The 16,236-nt window shown below is 36.1% G+C and overlaps 1 protein-coding gene across 3 annotated transcripts in view; it reads left to right on the forward strand.

Moving 5' to 3' along the window:
- PDHX (pyruvate dehydrogenase complex component X) overlaps positions 1-16,236 on the forward strand; it is a 51,235-nt gene that overhangs the window by 19,727 nt on the left and 15,272 nt on the right. For all 3 annotated transcript variants that reach the window (XM_056345067.1, XM_056345068.1, XM_056345069.1), the window contains 4 exons: positions 5,681-5,886; positions 7,295-7,393; positions 12,597-12,780; positions 14,361-14,508. In XM_056345067.1, the coding sequence (XP_056201042.1) occupies positions 5,681-5,886; positions 7,295-7,393; positions 12,597-12,780; positions 14,361-14,508 (637 nt within the window). The remainder of the gene's footprint in view (positions 1-5,680; positions 5,887-7,294; positions 7,394-12,596; positions 12,781-14,360; positions 14,509-16,236) is intronic.

A 16,236-nucleotide genomic window follows, 5' to 3' on the forward strand; every position in this document is an offset into this window, starting at 1 on the left:
TATGAAGAGAGATACCATCATCTGAAAAATGATATAAGCATGAAATTTAATGTCTGTTTCCTTGATATTTGCTTTGTACCTTGATGTTTAGTATGCTCCACTGTTTCACTGTGTTTAATACAATCATTTCACAATCAAGTTAAGTTTATGTAGAAAGTGGGAAGAATTAAAAATTGGAGGGGCTGGCTTTCCACAGAAATCTTATGCTGTTTCTGATGGTTGTAGTTACTAAATTTTGTTGTGACCACAAGTGTCACTAGTAAAATTTCCTCAGAAGACATTGCCAGTTTTGGTCTTAGCACTTAGCTATATTTGTAGTTCTAAGAAGGGTAGATATTGACTTGGTTAGTTAACTGCAAAAACCTGGAAGATAATCCAGAATATCAGTGTGATCAGAGTGGATAAAAAGGTGTGAAATATAGCAGTGCAAGGTGCTGAGTCAAGGAGCTATAGATAAAAGTAGGTTAGAAAAGCATAAGTTATTGATTACTGCAGCTTCCTGCATTGACAGCAGCTCAAAGTTACCTAGACAATTTGCTGACAGAGACTCTTTACATGCTGTTGACACCATCCTATATTTGCATTTAGAAAAAAATATTTCCTCAGTCATCAAAAGTAAATAATTGTACAAAAGTAAACTGTTTTTTATTCTCTTGATGCGGTAGCCACAAATGGCAGCTGATAACTATTCCATTTATCACAATTATTTATGTACTGGAAGACTCTTACATATCTCTCAAGTATTCTCTTTTGCAAGCTTGAAAAAGCTTGAATTCTTCAACCTCCAAAGGATTGTTTTCAAAATTATTTTGTTCTGTTATAATCCTTCAAGTTCTTTTTAACAATTTCTCTTGGAAGTATGGTGCTCTAAACTGGATTAAATATTCTATCTGAAGCTGTATCAGGACTTTATAGTGAAATACTTCTCAAGTATTTAATGGAACATTTCCCAAATGAAATATGCTATGCTTCTATGACCCACCCTTTTTTGCAGCAGTGTCTATATTGACTCATGTTTAGCTAGTAATCCTGTGTAATCTTGGAGCCTTTTCTGCTCAACTAAAACAGTGTTATTCTACTAACAGTCCTGTAATCATTAAGAACTAAGATTGCACTCTAAAAGAAAATGCTGTTGAAGACAAACTTTTATAGTAAGTATGTAATTTGGTCAGGGAGGTCTCATCTAGGGAATATCTACACAAGAGGAATGAATTGCATAATTATATATAGGCATACTGGTATTAGTTGCAATCTAGCTATTAGGAAACAACAGAATGGGCATAGGTGGAAACTAGTTCCTGGAGCCATTAATGTGCAAGAGAAAATTCTGCACAAAACTCTTGCACAGTGAGACATGATTCTGCTGCTATTGGAAAAGCTATTTTGGTTGGTATAGGTGCATTTTCTTACAACAGCATGTATTCCCATAGTTACCCTTCACCAAAAAAAGGGAGACTAGTTTCCTGTGTGGCAATGTTTAAGAAGTGATGGTCTGTTTAGTATCTTCCTTTTTTTGTATAAGCAAAGGGAACATCCTTTGCAAAAATGAAAGCATCAAAATAGATGAGGGGCTGGGTTGGGAGGAGAGGTGATGTAATATGGAACTCGTCTGCAAGTGAAGTCTGTCAGGGCTTAAAAGAAATTGTCATTAGTGTTTAATTTCTACAGGATAACTTGCATTTTAAACACTAGTTTATATAAACAAGTAAGAGTTTTGTAAATCTTTTTTTTAATTTACATTGCTAAATACTAGTTTTTCCCAGATGTTCAAGTTTTTTGTAGCACCTTGAAACTTCTGAGATTTTCTGTCCAACTGTGGAGCAACACATCTTATAAGTTTCAGATAATCTATTCTGCTGTCCCTGGACAAAACATCACATCAGACATATTCTTAAATGTGATTTTAGTCTCCATAGAGTTATTTTAATATTTGCTGGATGAGCAATGCTTTCACTATTTTTAATTCTCTCTTCTTCAGTTAGGAATGTTTCTGAAAATTATTTTGCATCCAATTTTCTTGACAAAAATTTATGTAACCCTTATTTTTTTTTTAATATGAAGTACCTATTCTGCATTTACAGACGCTGCTCTGTTAGGTCGTGAAGAGGAGATATGAGGATTGTCTTTGTCAATAGTATTGAAAAGTGATTCCTAGAGATACATTAAAAAATGAATAGCAGACTCCAATATTGATTTTTAAATTTAAATTTTCTCTAATAGTAATCATGATTATTTCAAATAGCATTAGTATTTCAGAAACTGTGTTTTTGCTGTTTCCTGTCTTGTATTCCAAATTCCCAGATTTCTTTCTGTGTATTGCTGTTGTGGCACACTTTTTGATAGATGAAAACCAGAATCCTCAGCAACTGTGTGATATCAGTATCACAGAGCAGTGATACTCAGCCTTAGCCAACATATCTACATCATCCAGTAACAATCATATGCCCAGAACTGAGCTTGAGAAGGAGATGTCAGGAGGTGGAAAGTAATTATAATGTCTTTCAGATTAAGGGGAGAGAGGCAGCTTTATTGGAGTACATTGAATAGGTCATTATACATGCCCAGTCTTTAATGGATTCTTTTAATCCTCTTTTTTGGAATCTAGAAATGGTAGACATAAGTATTAGAGTACAGAATAGGTACACAAATAAGCTTTTATTCCAGTCTCCTAAAAAGTACAGAAGAAACCTGATGTTTTGGAAACTGAAATAGTAGGGGAGCAATAAGATCAGAATTTTCTGGGTTTTTCCCCCCCCTAGCTCAAGTATGATACTTAGTAGTCTTTCTGCAGTATAGTGTGGGTGTTTCTGCACTATATTGGGTTTTCAGTAGATGTTTGTGTGGGGTTTATAACATTAAGCTGTCTCCCTGTTTGTGGACAGGGAGATGATTTCTTATTGACTGTCCTTTCAAAGGCCACTCAAAAGTTTCAGATGTGATGTAGTTGGTGAGAAATTAAGAATGTTTAATGCATCTGAGTTATCAGCACCTGGCTGAAGTTTACTCACTTTCTAAATGAAGTGGGGCAATAATTTTATGGTCTTTGATGCCAACTGCAATTCTGCACTATCTTGACTGAGTTCAGTATGGAAAACTGAATCAAATAAACACACTATTTGCCTAACATTTTGGTTTTTACCTTTAAAGATGGAATGTTCATTACGTTAAATGAATTAAACTTCTGTAACCCTTCTTGGTTTTCCTTGACTGTATGGTTTAAGAAAGAGCAGGCTTAACAGTAAAATATATATCATGCATATATTCCTTTTCTGTCTGAACAGGTCTTTTAATGACCACATCTGATTAAGTGTAATGCAATAAAAATGCAAAAAAAAAAAGTTAAATGACTGAATGAAAGTATTAGAAGGGTAATTTCAGAATGGTGATTATTCTTTCAGTAGTGCTGCTTCTTAAATTAACACTGACTTTTTTTTGCCTAAAATACTTACTAGTTCAATTTGGACCAAAACCCGATGATGAATGATTGTTTAAGAACTGGATTTAGTATCCATCACCATTTTCTCATTCATTACCTAAACAAGAATTTGTATGAACTGAAATGACATTGTGTAAAGCTTCCACTGCAGAGTGAGCCAGTGTAAGTTCCATCCACCTTTCTTCCAAGGTGCAGCCCCACCAGTGCCCAGTACAGGGGGACAATCACTCCCCTTGCCCTGCTGGCCACGCTGTTTCTGATACAGGCCAGGATGCTGTTGGGTTCTTGGCCACCTGGGCACACTGCTGGCCCACGTTCAGCCGGCCGTCAGCCAGCACCCCCAGGCCCTTTTCCCCCAGGCTCTTTCCAGCCGCTCTGCCCCCAGCCCGTAGCGCTGTGTGGGGCTGCTGTGACCCACGTGCAGGACCCGGCACTGAGCCTTGTTGAACCTGGTACAACCGGCCTCGGCCCACGGGTCCAGCCTGCCCAGATGCCCCTGCAGAGCCTGCCTGCCCTCCAGCAGCTCAACACTCCCCCCAGCTTGGTGTCGCCTGCAAATTTACCGAGGGCGCACACAACTCCCTCGTCCCCATTGTTGATAAAAGATATTAAACAGAGCTGGCCCCAGCAGGGAGCCCTGGGGAACACCATTTGTGACCGGGCACCAGCTGGGTGTAACTCCACCCACCACCACTCCCTGGGCCCGGCCGTTCAGCAGCTTTTTACCCAGTGCAGAGTGCACCCGTCCAAGCCGTGAGCAGCCAGTGTCTCCAGAGATAGCTGTGGGAGATGGTGACATAAGGTCCAGCAGGCAACACCCACAGCCTTAGATGTCCATAGATGCAGTGCTTGGCGACATGGTTTAGGGATGGACTTGACAGTCCTGGATTAATGGTTACTGGTTAACAATTGGACTTGATGATCTCAAAGGCCTTTTCCAACCTAAATGATTCTGATTCTGTCAGTGGAGTTAACAGTGTGCAGAGAGCAGCCTTATAATGTTGTAGTATTTGCATCTGCCTAGTACAGTCTTTACAGCATTCTGTTTTATTTATTTAGTATTTAAGTGCCTAGAAAACCCAGTTAAGGTAGTAAGAACAGTGTGATACTTGGTACTGTGTATGTTTTTATTTTTTGTGCCTGTCTTTGGCTTTTCAAATGACAGTGATTTTCATTTTCTTGAGTAAAATACCAGCGTCGCAGATATGTCCCAGTTCCATTGAGGCAAATGTATGTGCAATGTGGCTTTATATAAGGAAATATTTCCTTTGTTATGAAATCAACCCTATCTGGGCTGGTGCAGTCTTAGTTGTATTTGACTAAATGTGATCCTAAAGGTGTCTCTTTATATTTGGCCTGATGCCCTGGAAATGTTACTGCTTTTGAGTACATGAAGAGTTGTACTTCTGCAACCAATTCAGTGACTGTAGGAGTAGCCCTTCATTAAATTGTTAACATAACTGCCTTTATCTGAAGCATCACAGAGATGTTTTTGACTGTGATACATTTTCGTTTTACAAGAAACATGTAGACTAGATTGGCTTTGTCTAGTCTAATTAGATTATATTAGATTTATCTTTCTGTAGACTTCTGTTCAGATGATCTTTGAAACAGAGATTTACATACCATATAAGCGCTATTGCTTTCTTGATGGACAGACTTGTTATTTGGCACCAGTTATGTTAAAATACACAGAGGTGAAAGTTAGTGGGAAGTGAATGTTATATTTTTCAAAAAGAAGTAATGAGGCACTGATGTTGTGCAGTTTTGGTCTCTTTTTGTTCCCTTAGACTCTGAATTTACAAGTTTGTGTTTTAAAAAGTCAGACTGTTAGATACAGGGTAGATAGCTCAAAGTGCATCTGCTGAATGTGTCCAGCAAACTTTTCAGGCTCTGTTCGCAAAGATTAGGGATCCACTTTTGGTTTCAGTAGGTTATGTGTCTTTGGAGGTACTCAGTGGTCTGTAACTTGCTTGCTTTGATTTCTGAATGTTAACTTCAGACGTATGGGATTTTGGGGCATAAGTTAATATTCCTCTCCTTATAATAGCCATTGTAATTAACTTCAGCCATGAGTCATCTTATTAATAGTGGGAATAAAATGGGATATATTTTCTTGATGAAGTGTCATTAATATGCCTGAAATTGTCACATCTACCATCTGCAGTCGTATTAATCTAGACAGCACAATATGTAACCTAATGTTCCCATTTTCACCTAAATGAAATGTTCACCTAAATTTAGGTGGCAGAAGGAAGCAAAAATGTACGCTTGGGCTCACTAATTGGTCTACTGGTAGAGGAAGGACAGGACTGGAAGCAAGTTGAAATACCATCTGATGGTAGTGATCCATCTTCTCTAGCTCCACCAGCACCTGCGCTTACCTCAACTCCTGCAGGTCCTTCAGTTTCAGCTCCTCCTAAACTGGAACATCAGCCTGGAAAATTGCAGTAAGTTTCTGTGTGTGTTATGAAATGGAACTCTTACTTAGGTCAGTAGAGCTGAACTAAGAAGAATCTTTTGTCCCTTTTTACCTAGGATTAAGCTGTTTAAGAGAGTGTTTCAGTATGTGTAAAGTAATAAAGCTTGCCTGCCCGGAATATTTCTTTGCTTGTAAGCCAGTTAGTCAATTTGAACAACATAGTTTTAGTAGAGCACTTCCTATGGATGTGCTTTTATTCTGACATAAAATTGCTTTTTGAAGGATTTTAAGCTTAGATTAGGAAGAAGTTGTGTTTATATATGATGGACACTAATGCTTATGCAGCAGATGCTTAGTTTAACTATAACTTGTTTTCTCTTTCTTTTTAAGGAGAAAAAATAAACAAATGGCATAGTCCAAAACTTTTCCAAGCTCTTGCACTTTTGATATTAAAAACATTTTCTTCTTTCGTGATTTTCATAACATTGGAATGCAAAAAACTCACTCAAAACTGTAGGTTTATGTGTCTTTGTTAGTTTTGTTTTGGTTTGATCTGTTAGAGTACTTGAAGCATTGCAGACATCTGAAATCTCTTCTGTGCGTGTTTACCCTTCATTTCAGAAAGCGAATAATGCTAAGGTGGTACACTGGGTGCTCTGTAGCTATGTACTGCACTTTGTGGTTGATCACTGTTTCTGTTTCCAGGCAGAAATGTTACTATTTGAGCATACCCCATCTAGGTCAAGATGGCAGGTACAGGTTGACTAGTATTACAGTACATCTTAGGTATATGCTGCTTAAAAGGTTTGAGTGTGGGAAGGCTTAGTATTTAGTCTTCTAAAGCATATACTGAAGTATGCAGCTACATCTATATGGCTTTTGCTTTCCAAAAAAATAGCCATTTTACTGAATCAATCCTATAAAATAAAATTGAAGCTAGTGCAAATGTAATATTATAATTAAAATTAAGCTGCATAATGATGCAATTATAGCTAGCCAAATAAATAAATGAGCTGAGCAACCCACTTGTCTGAGCTCCTAAAACTCATTTTTTAATGTTACTATAACAAGGTGGTCTTAAAAAAAATGTATTTTGTTCTTCACTGATGACCCTTTTCCAGAAGAATCCACAAGTACATTGCATCACTGCTGTAAGAGGAAAGTTTGGAGATGAATTTTCCACCTTTAATTTGATCTGTTTAAGGGTTGCTACTGTGTTTTTAAATTGAACTTTGCATTAAAGCTTGATGAAGGGGCACAGTGTGACTGCAGTGTCAAGATCACTGTGCAGGATCTGCCTTATTGCAGAAGTCTCTTCTTTCCCAGCTGTTGCTTCTGCATTAGAGCATATATTGTGTAGTTTCTCTTGATACACATTAAATGGAATAAGTTAATCTAATTGTTTAAATAGTTTATTTTTCTCACCATTTTTTTAGGGTTCGCTTAAGTCCTGCAGCTCGCAACATTCTGGCAACGCATGGTCTAGATCCAAGCAATGTTACACCTTCTGGGCCTCGAGGAATCTTCACTAAAGAGTATGTAGATATTTCAGTAAAGCTACAACCTCATATTCCCTTATTTCTTCCTTTGAACCTAGAGCAATCTTCATGAACTTGGAACATCCATTTATTTAAAAAAACAACTTTTTGTTCTAGTATTTTCTTTGGGGTAATGGTTTAGTTATATTTGAAAAACCTGTTGAGAAGATATGGAGAATACGCTAGGAAATACTGTAAGAAGTCTTAATTAAAAAAAATATATATTTTTTTGTTTTTATATCCCAACTGAGCTGCATGGTACTGCTGTCACATTTCCTGCAGCTCAGCCTGATGGTCACTCTCAACTCGTAGGTACCACAGTTAGCTACCTTTGTGCATCTCAAGAATTTTTCTACTTGGAGATACATTCAGAGCCAAAATAAAATACCAGTGGCCTGTTTTCTTCAACTACTTTTCTTTGGCAAGTTCGAGTCATTTGGTTCTTTCACTTAAGTTCAATTATGAAGTCTGTTGGGATTTAATTTGTTCCTTTTTTTGTTAGACTGGGGAGAGCAATAAAGTGTAATGGTAAGAACCCCAGAGTTCTGCTTTTCTCCCATGTTTTTTTTTTTTCCCCATCTTTGATTTGAAGATTGTTTGTTTACGAACCTGTGGTTTGTTTTGGTCAGGCTTCTAGTAGTTTACTATACTTTGAGTATTCTGATGTAATGATTGGCACTCTAGCCTTGGAGTGAGGAACTTGCATATAAAATTGTGTTGTAGATCCAGAGCCCTTAGGTTTGAAATGATGCATTATCTTCACATTAGTATGTTATTGGAGGGGGAGATTTTGGCAGGAATACTTATTTTTGTTCTCGGTGAACTTACTCTTTTTGAGAAATGCCACCATTCACCTACATAGACCTTGTTAGCCACTGTAATTCTAGTTCCACTCAAAGACAACCAGGTAAGTGTAACTTGGAATTGAACCAAGAGAAGCAGACAGCGTCTGCTGTTTTTTTTCAAAACTCTTTTTCCTGTGGTCTTCAGCTGAGTTGAGGTAAGGTAAGGAGTTGAACGGAGATAATATCCTATGTAACAGCAAATTATCGGAGATAGTTTTTTCTTAATTATATGTGTAATGGTAATTTATGGCGTGTTACTAAGCTATGACATGTGGAAACCCTCTAGGACTTTAGGACTCCAGCTGCCAAATTAACATTCCCTAGTTGTCATGGAGATGTAGCGAAGATTTTTCTGCAGCTATGAGAATTACCTAACAAAATCTTTTTTCAAAACTGCTTTCTTCTGTACAAAAGATTCGACTTTGAAATGTCAGTTTAAGATACAGACTGTGGTTTTTTTAACCATTCTTTTGAAATGATGTTAATCTTTCAGATGCCTGCAGGCTCTGCTGTTATGTTCAATTCAAAATGAAATGTTTGCAGATTTTTGCAAAGCTGCTACAGTTATTCAGGGAAATACTTCTTTTGCTAACTTGAGATTACTGTTAGAATACATGCCATGCTTCACAGCTTAGTGACTCATGGTCTCTTTTCCAAGTAGATGAGTGAGTGATTGATTCTTTCAAGGGAGTCTTGCAAGTTCACTTTTCACTTTCAGACTCTGAGTTTCCTTATTGAACAGGGTTCATGCTCACCAGATAACAAGAAACAAACACAGAAAGTGAGTTATGTAAGTAAGCAACATTCTTTTCCCCCAACTTTCTATCTTTAAATTCAATTTACTGTAAAACTTTTAACAGCAATAGGAGCTTTTACTTAATAATTTTCTCTCTTAAAATCTACTGCCTTAGTAGGGCAATACTTCATTTCTCTTATGTGTCTGTGCAAGGCTGAATTACTGTTGTCTTCTTCCTACTTGCTTTTTTTTTTTATGGAGTGGCAGCTCTTTTTTTTTTTAAAGCAATATCCTCTGCTTTCTTTAGATATATACTAGGAAATTGATGTGTCAGTACAAAGTAACTCACAACTTCTGTCAGAGATTGCACCATGCTAGTCAAACAGCTCAGACACTGTGTTTGGGAGAGCTATGTTAAAATTGTTGATTGTTTCAGACTACTTCTGCCCTTTCTTGTCCTATTTACTAGTGATCTAGGGATTTATAAATGTAATCATAAAAAGCGGGGGGGATAGTTACCAATAATAACTGTTTTTCTGAGGCCACGTTCCTCCTATCTGTACCTTCCTACCAGCTGTCACTAGGTTGGTGTGATTTGGGATCTCAGAGCTGCTCAGTCATTTGCATTTTCAGCTTATAAATAAGGCACAGCGCACACATGTAGTGCTGGTTTTCCAGAGAGTCGTTTCATGTGTATCTATTGAATGCAGACTTACAGTGGGATCTATGCTGTGTGCAAACATACAACAAATTGCTTCCAAAGCTGCCATTATGAAGGAATGAGTTCCTTCTGTAACGTAGATAGTGCAGTAAGTCTGATACCTAGAAGTTTCTGATGTGTAACATTCTCTGCTCACCTTTTTCCTTCTTCTAGGAAATCTTCTATGAATTGAGTAATGAGATGTTCAGGTGAAGGGGGATTGAGACAATCTAGTAACAATAACTGCCACCAGAGGAAGATAGTGTCCATCTGTGCACCTCCTTTTGCACCGTTGAATCTTTAGTGATTTTTAGGTGTGTGTATAACCTCTAACTTGCCCATTTCAAGCAAAGCTTATTTTGAGCACAGAATAGTTTACTTTCCCTATTCTTGGATTTTGGCTGACATGAAGTGGAAAGACTATATACACTTCTGTAGCAGTGGTAAAGTGAAGTGTAACAGTTGCCAGAATCTTCAGACTTCTAATAGTAACAGTTTGGTAAGGCATATTTTTGTGTGATAAATGTTTACGAAACTCAGGTATCTTTTCTGGGGAGAGGACTGCTCTCTTTCATGTTTGTTATCTCTCATCTTTTTCCTTTACTATCCTGTGTTGACAGAGGTTTGTAGAGTAGTTGCAAAGATGTTTCCAACCCTTTGTTTTCCAGTTCAAGTAAAATATCTATTTGCCTGACTTGCACTGAAATCTGTTTAATTGGGTTTGCTGTGGTGCCTCCTCCAACTCTACCTGTATTCGGGCTTGTAATCTTGCACCCATGACAGTCGTGTCATTGCTGTACCAGTTTTTCTTACTCAGTTAAATCATGTGCAGTTTGGGGGGGGGGGGGGGGAGGATTATATGTATGTGTAACAAATACATATATATATACTATATGAATATATATGAAATACAATTTATATATATATTATATTTATATCTCATACTCACACATTAGTATCAGTTTTAAAAGCTCCTAAGTGAATCTTCTACACTAAAAATAAGCCTTTTTTTGGCAATACATTTTATAGTTAACACACTAAAAGTCAGCAAAATTATTAAAGCATTTTGGCTTGGCTATGATAGGTAAGACCATCTGATTTTTGGCATTTGCATAATACATAGAAGAAATTTTACAGCATTTCCTTAGCTTTAAAAGATATAATAAGCTATAAAAGCTTTATTTTATGTATTACAGAATATATTGAGCAGATGGTCTGTCTTACAGCTGCCAAATTAAAATCCTTAAGTAATTTTTGGTAGCTTCTAATATGTTAACTAGGAAAGTTGCATTAGGTCATGCAATTACTTTTTTTTTTTTGCCTCAAATTGTAATGTTAGGACATAATTTTCATTCAATGAAATCTAGTTTTTCCCCTGATAATAGAAGTTACGTTAAACACTAATCACTTTTTTTTTTTTTAAAACAGATTTTGGCTAACATGTTAATTTGGAAAAACAAGTAACAATTTTAATAACAGATTTACATCCTGAACTCATTCATTTTTCTAAACTTTAATGTAGTTTGGTAAAGTATGTATTGAAGCTAAAAAAACATTGAAGCAAGTCAGCAGTCAGTAGAAGGCATTATATAGACCATACAGAGCTTTTCAGTTTTCAGTTCTTGGTTCTGGAGTACTACTTTGTTAGGAAGAACTAAGAACACATAATGTTCTGAGATTTTGTCCTTTCTACAAAAATACAATAACACAAACTATTGACTCACTCAAGCAGTAATATAAAGAAATTAGATAGCCTTGTTCTTTAGTTTTTATGGCTTATGTTTTGAAACCATAGGATGCTTCTTAGTAGTGTGATTTTTGCATTTATTTTTAATTTCCTCTGTCAGTTTATGTAATAAAACTGTGTACGTAAGCTTTTATGTACATGCTGTGGTGATGTCTTCGCGAAGTAATAAGAGATTTATCTAGGGTGTATAATACAGACTTTTGTTGTCGCATCTGGAACATAAAGAGAGGAGATCTATGACCGATACAGGTCTTTTAACAAGTTGTTAGTATAGGTGCAGTTACAACTGCAAAAGAGAGATTTTACTATAGCTTATTTCCCTTGCATTTGGCAGTGGTAGTGTAAATGCAGTCTCTTTCTGTTTAGCCTCATAGGTGCTAATGTTTAGCATGTTGCTTTGTAAATACAATGCATCTAGAGTGGATGTAGTATTACAGCTTCAAGATGAGAGTTTACTTAGCCTGTTGTGCTATGCCCACAAAAGGGAAGTTTTGTGGTGGGAGCTGTATCAGTATAAAGACCCTGGGAGAATGCTTACAGAGTAAATGAAGTTCAGCCATACCTCAGACTGTTTGATGTTACTCAGTTTTTGGCTTTGGTACTTTAGTGTGGTGCTATCTTTCAAGTGGCATATGAAGAAGTATGGACTTGTATACTATCTACAGATGTTTGTGCATATTTATGTCAAAAGGGTACAGAGAAATCAATGATAAATGTACTACTCAGTTTTCTGGGAGCACTAATTAATTACATTGAATTCAAATGATTACACATGTAACAGATGAAACAGCTTTTATTTGAGACTTTATAGCTGAAGTAAGTGTACTGTATCTTATTTAGAAGAATTGTTAGTGCAATTCACATATTACCTTGTACACTCACAATTAGTGATGATGGATGTTATGCTTCTCTAACGCAAATATTTTCTGTTACTCCACATTCAAGCCCTTTCATTCACAGAAGTTAATGAGAATTTACCAAAAAAGGTGTCATAAGAGACACAAAATTTCTATCAGTTAATAATAATCATCTTCTTAATGTTTAGTTTGACGACAGAAATTTAAATGCACAAAAGCGGCTAATTGATTAAACTTAGTGATGGAATAGTAATACTTCGGAAATTTTTGAAATAGTTTCTTTGTCGTCAGTATTTCACTGTGTTTAATCACCAGGGATGCTCTCAAACTTCTGCAAGAGAAGCAGAAGGGCAAACCCAGTGAATTGAAACCTGTGGTTTCTCCAGCTCCTCCACAGCCTACCACAGTGCCTTCTGCTTCGCAAACAGCAGCTGTGACTTCTGCTTATCCAAGGCCAGCATTTCCTCCAATTTCCACACCAGGACAACCTGCTGCACTGGTAAGGCTTCTATTACATCCCCAATGTTGCTACAGCTAAATATTGCCATGGCTACTAAAGCAGCTATGTGAGATTTCCAGAACTGGAGAGATGAAGGGAACTAAGGCCAGCCAGATGCCAAGCCCAGTCATGTGCAGTTTTTACTAAGTTTGAGTGATTTTAAAGCAGTGTAATTCAAAATGCAGAGCTCTTGAAATTATAGTGCGTGCACTACTTTGTGTAACTTGCATATTGAAGCCATGAAAGAATTTACATTGCAGGCCTTGGAAAGGGGAAAGTCAGAGAGGCAGCAGTTTTGTTTCAGTCCCCAAACAAGAAGACGCCAATATTTTGGATGGCAACAATACATCCTTTCCCTTAAACCCTGCAGGATCAATATATGTTTCCAAAGTTGGAGAAACTTGAATCCTGATGTATTTTTACTGTACTTCATTTGTTTGCTTTCCTGCAATATAAGTATATGTGAATGTCCATTGATGAGTTGTCCAGAAGCGAGGAAGGAAAGTGGTTGCTTTGAAGAGTAATTTTGCAAACTCTAGCACCCAAATACAATTTCAATGTTAATTTGAAATGACAGAAATACCAGAAATTGTTTTGTAAAGAATAAAAGTTCATGCTGAAACGCATATTAGTAGAAATGGAAATGCTTTTGTGAAAAATATGAGGAAAAAACTTCTGGGTCTAGAACTAAATTTGAAGTGTCTGTACAGGCTAAAGTTTACAATGTAGCTACAATTCATAATATTCAGAAAATGCTGCTTTTTTTGCACTGTCCAAAGATCCAAAGAAACCACACAAAGGTCAAACTTAGATTTTTTTTCATTACAGAAAAAAAATGTTTCTTCACTTGTACCAGAACATACTGCAATTTGTTGTGTCTTGAGTACTACTCAGTATGTAGCATACGTGCTATAGACTAGGTACAAAATAATATTTTACAGAATCACTTATTTTCTTGCTTTCTGTAGTCACTGATATTTCAAGAGATTCCTTGAAAGTTGACTTGCTTCTATGAAGAAGCTGGGAAAACTTCTGCATTGAAACATTAGTGAATATATCTGGAAGGAGAGAGAAGAAAAAAAAAGATATTCAGTAAAGCTGGTCTTAAGGAACCATTCAGGGAGCTGAAGAAGTGTGGGGGTTTTTTTCCCTTCAGCTTACTGAGGAAATATCTATTATAATTTAAATGGAACAAAGTATATTCTGAGCAATGTGCCAGGTCTGGCAGGTGGAACAGTGTTTATATACCGTGGCTGAGAATTAATGCTTGAATATTTGGAAATACGTATATATCTTTAAGCAATCTGCTAGAATAGTAGGATTAATTCTATACTGTAAAGTGAAACTATCTTTATTCTATAGAACCTGTTGTGTTGATCCAAGTGAAGTGGAATAGACTAGAACACTCATTGCTCTTAATCATATCAGTTTTGGTAGTTGGAATATTGCTTTTTGAGATCTAGGAGATGTTTGAAGTGAGCATAATGCATCAGTGCTGGAGTTCTGTTTTAGCAAAGGGGAAGTTTTTTTATATGTTAATATCTCTTGATATTAAATATGCAGCATATGATTTCTTTCAGGGCACGTTTACAGAAATCCCAGCTAGCAACATCCGAAGAGTTATCGCTAAGAGATTAACAGAGTCTAAAGCTACTATACCTCATGCATATGCTGCTGCAGACTGTGACATTGATGCTATTTTGAAGTTAAGAAAAGAACTGGCCAAAGGTTAGTGATTAAACTGATTTATTATACTATGTGGTTTTAATGCATAGTTTGTCCTGTTTCAATAATCTTGGCCAGGAGGTGTAGAATTTTGTTTAGGCAGAACACTATACACTCAAATAATCTTTTTCAGTATTCTGTATGTTGTATTCAAGCTGTCATTCCCTGCGATTATTAAATTGGACAGCTTACTAAGGTATAGGAAGATAGAGGTCTTATTTTGCCAATGCACACAACACTGTAGACAGCGACAGTTTAACACAGGACTATGAATTGTCTGGTAGGTTTTTGTTTCCATCTATCCAGATGCAGCAATATTTAGCTTCTTGATGGTTAAAATCTCACATTATTCACGTGAAAGATAATAGGTGAAGCTTCAAAATAAAAATCATGCTCTGTCCTAGGTACAATGTTAAAATTTAGTTTTGCTGGTCTCTTTGTTGAATTTACTGGAAAAGGAAAGCTAATGCAGGCTCTGAAATTCTGGTTGAGAATGGCTTTATCCATGGTGAGGAAAGCAAGCGAGTTTTTAGCATGTGCTAGCCAATGCAGGATAAATTCCTCTTAAAGGCAAAGTAGTGGTATTAATGTGAAGGAGACAGGGTTATCTCTTTCAGTGAAATTTAGATGTACATGCTTAAAATTATGTTAAGCCGTTGGAATAGAAATCTGGCTCACAGAAAACTGGATAATTGGATTAAAAGCTATAAATCTCAATATTTATATATCTATATCTGTGTAAATCCCAATTTTCATAATGTCTCACTGTGTCTTATTTATACAGAGACATTTATGTATAAGATTAAGAAATTAATTTTTCTCTTTTTGTCTCAACTTGTATTCACTGAAGTGGCTTGTTTAGAAAAAGTTGTTGAAATTTAAGGTCATTTTCAAAGATTGCTTTGTTTTGGTGAAAATGTTACTGTTTTTACTAAAATCAGCAAAGTATATTGTATGATAAGATCTTTAAATAGTTTAAAAATCAATTATGCAGAGTAGAATCTTCTTTCCCAAATTTCTGTTCAACAAAGTACATACGACATGCATTTAAAAAAGTTAAGAGGATTTTTCAATAGAACACACTTAAGACAGGTAATTAGTTTTCATACAAAATATCACAAAAGTGTTGTTTGCTTAGTGTCTTTTTTTAAGGACTTCTACTTAGTTGCCCTAAAAAACCTGAATGAAAATTTGTCTTAGTTTAACATCATAACCTTCTTAATTTAAATAAATTTTACTATTTTTAGAAATACTTGATCAATATACTGTTTTTAATGTTGTCTACAGAAAGTGGCTCCAATTTCAGTTTGCTATGTTATTAAACCAAAACCTGCGGAAACTCTTTAGGAAAGCATTGTTTTATGGTAGGTCAGTTCTTGCAATTGCCTGCTGTTACTAAAATTTTTCCTCCCTTTTTTTTTTTTTTTGTAGCTGGTTTAATATTCTGTATTCTGAGGCCATCAACACAGTGCAATCTATTTATAAATACCAGTATCAGAAATACGGAAACAAATGTTTTCATAAAACTGTGACATCTGTAAGTTAATTTGATCAAGCCAGATTTACAGTTTGTAACAGTAGGTTAGACTTGCATTAATCTAGGGTATCTTGCTCTTCAGTAACTCACCTTAAGTTAGAGGATTTTCTAAAAATTGTATCTTTTGACTCAGAGATATTCAAGCCTGAGGAAAAACTTACTTTGTAATGTAATGTTTCTTTTTTCCATCACAC

This window comes from Falco biarmicus, chromosome 7, assembly GCF_023638135.1.
Source record: "Falco biarmicus isolate bFalBia1 chromosome 7, bFalBia1.pri, whole genome shotgun sequence".
In the NCBI taxonomy this organism is placed as follows: domain Eukaryota; kingdom Metazoa; phylum Chordata; class Aves; order Falconiformes; family Falconidae; genus Falco; species Falco biarmicus.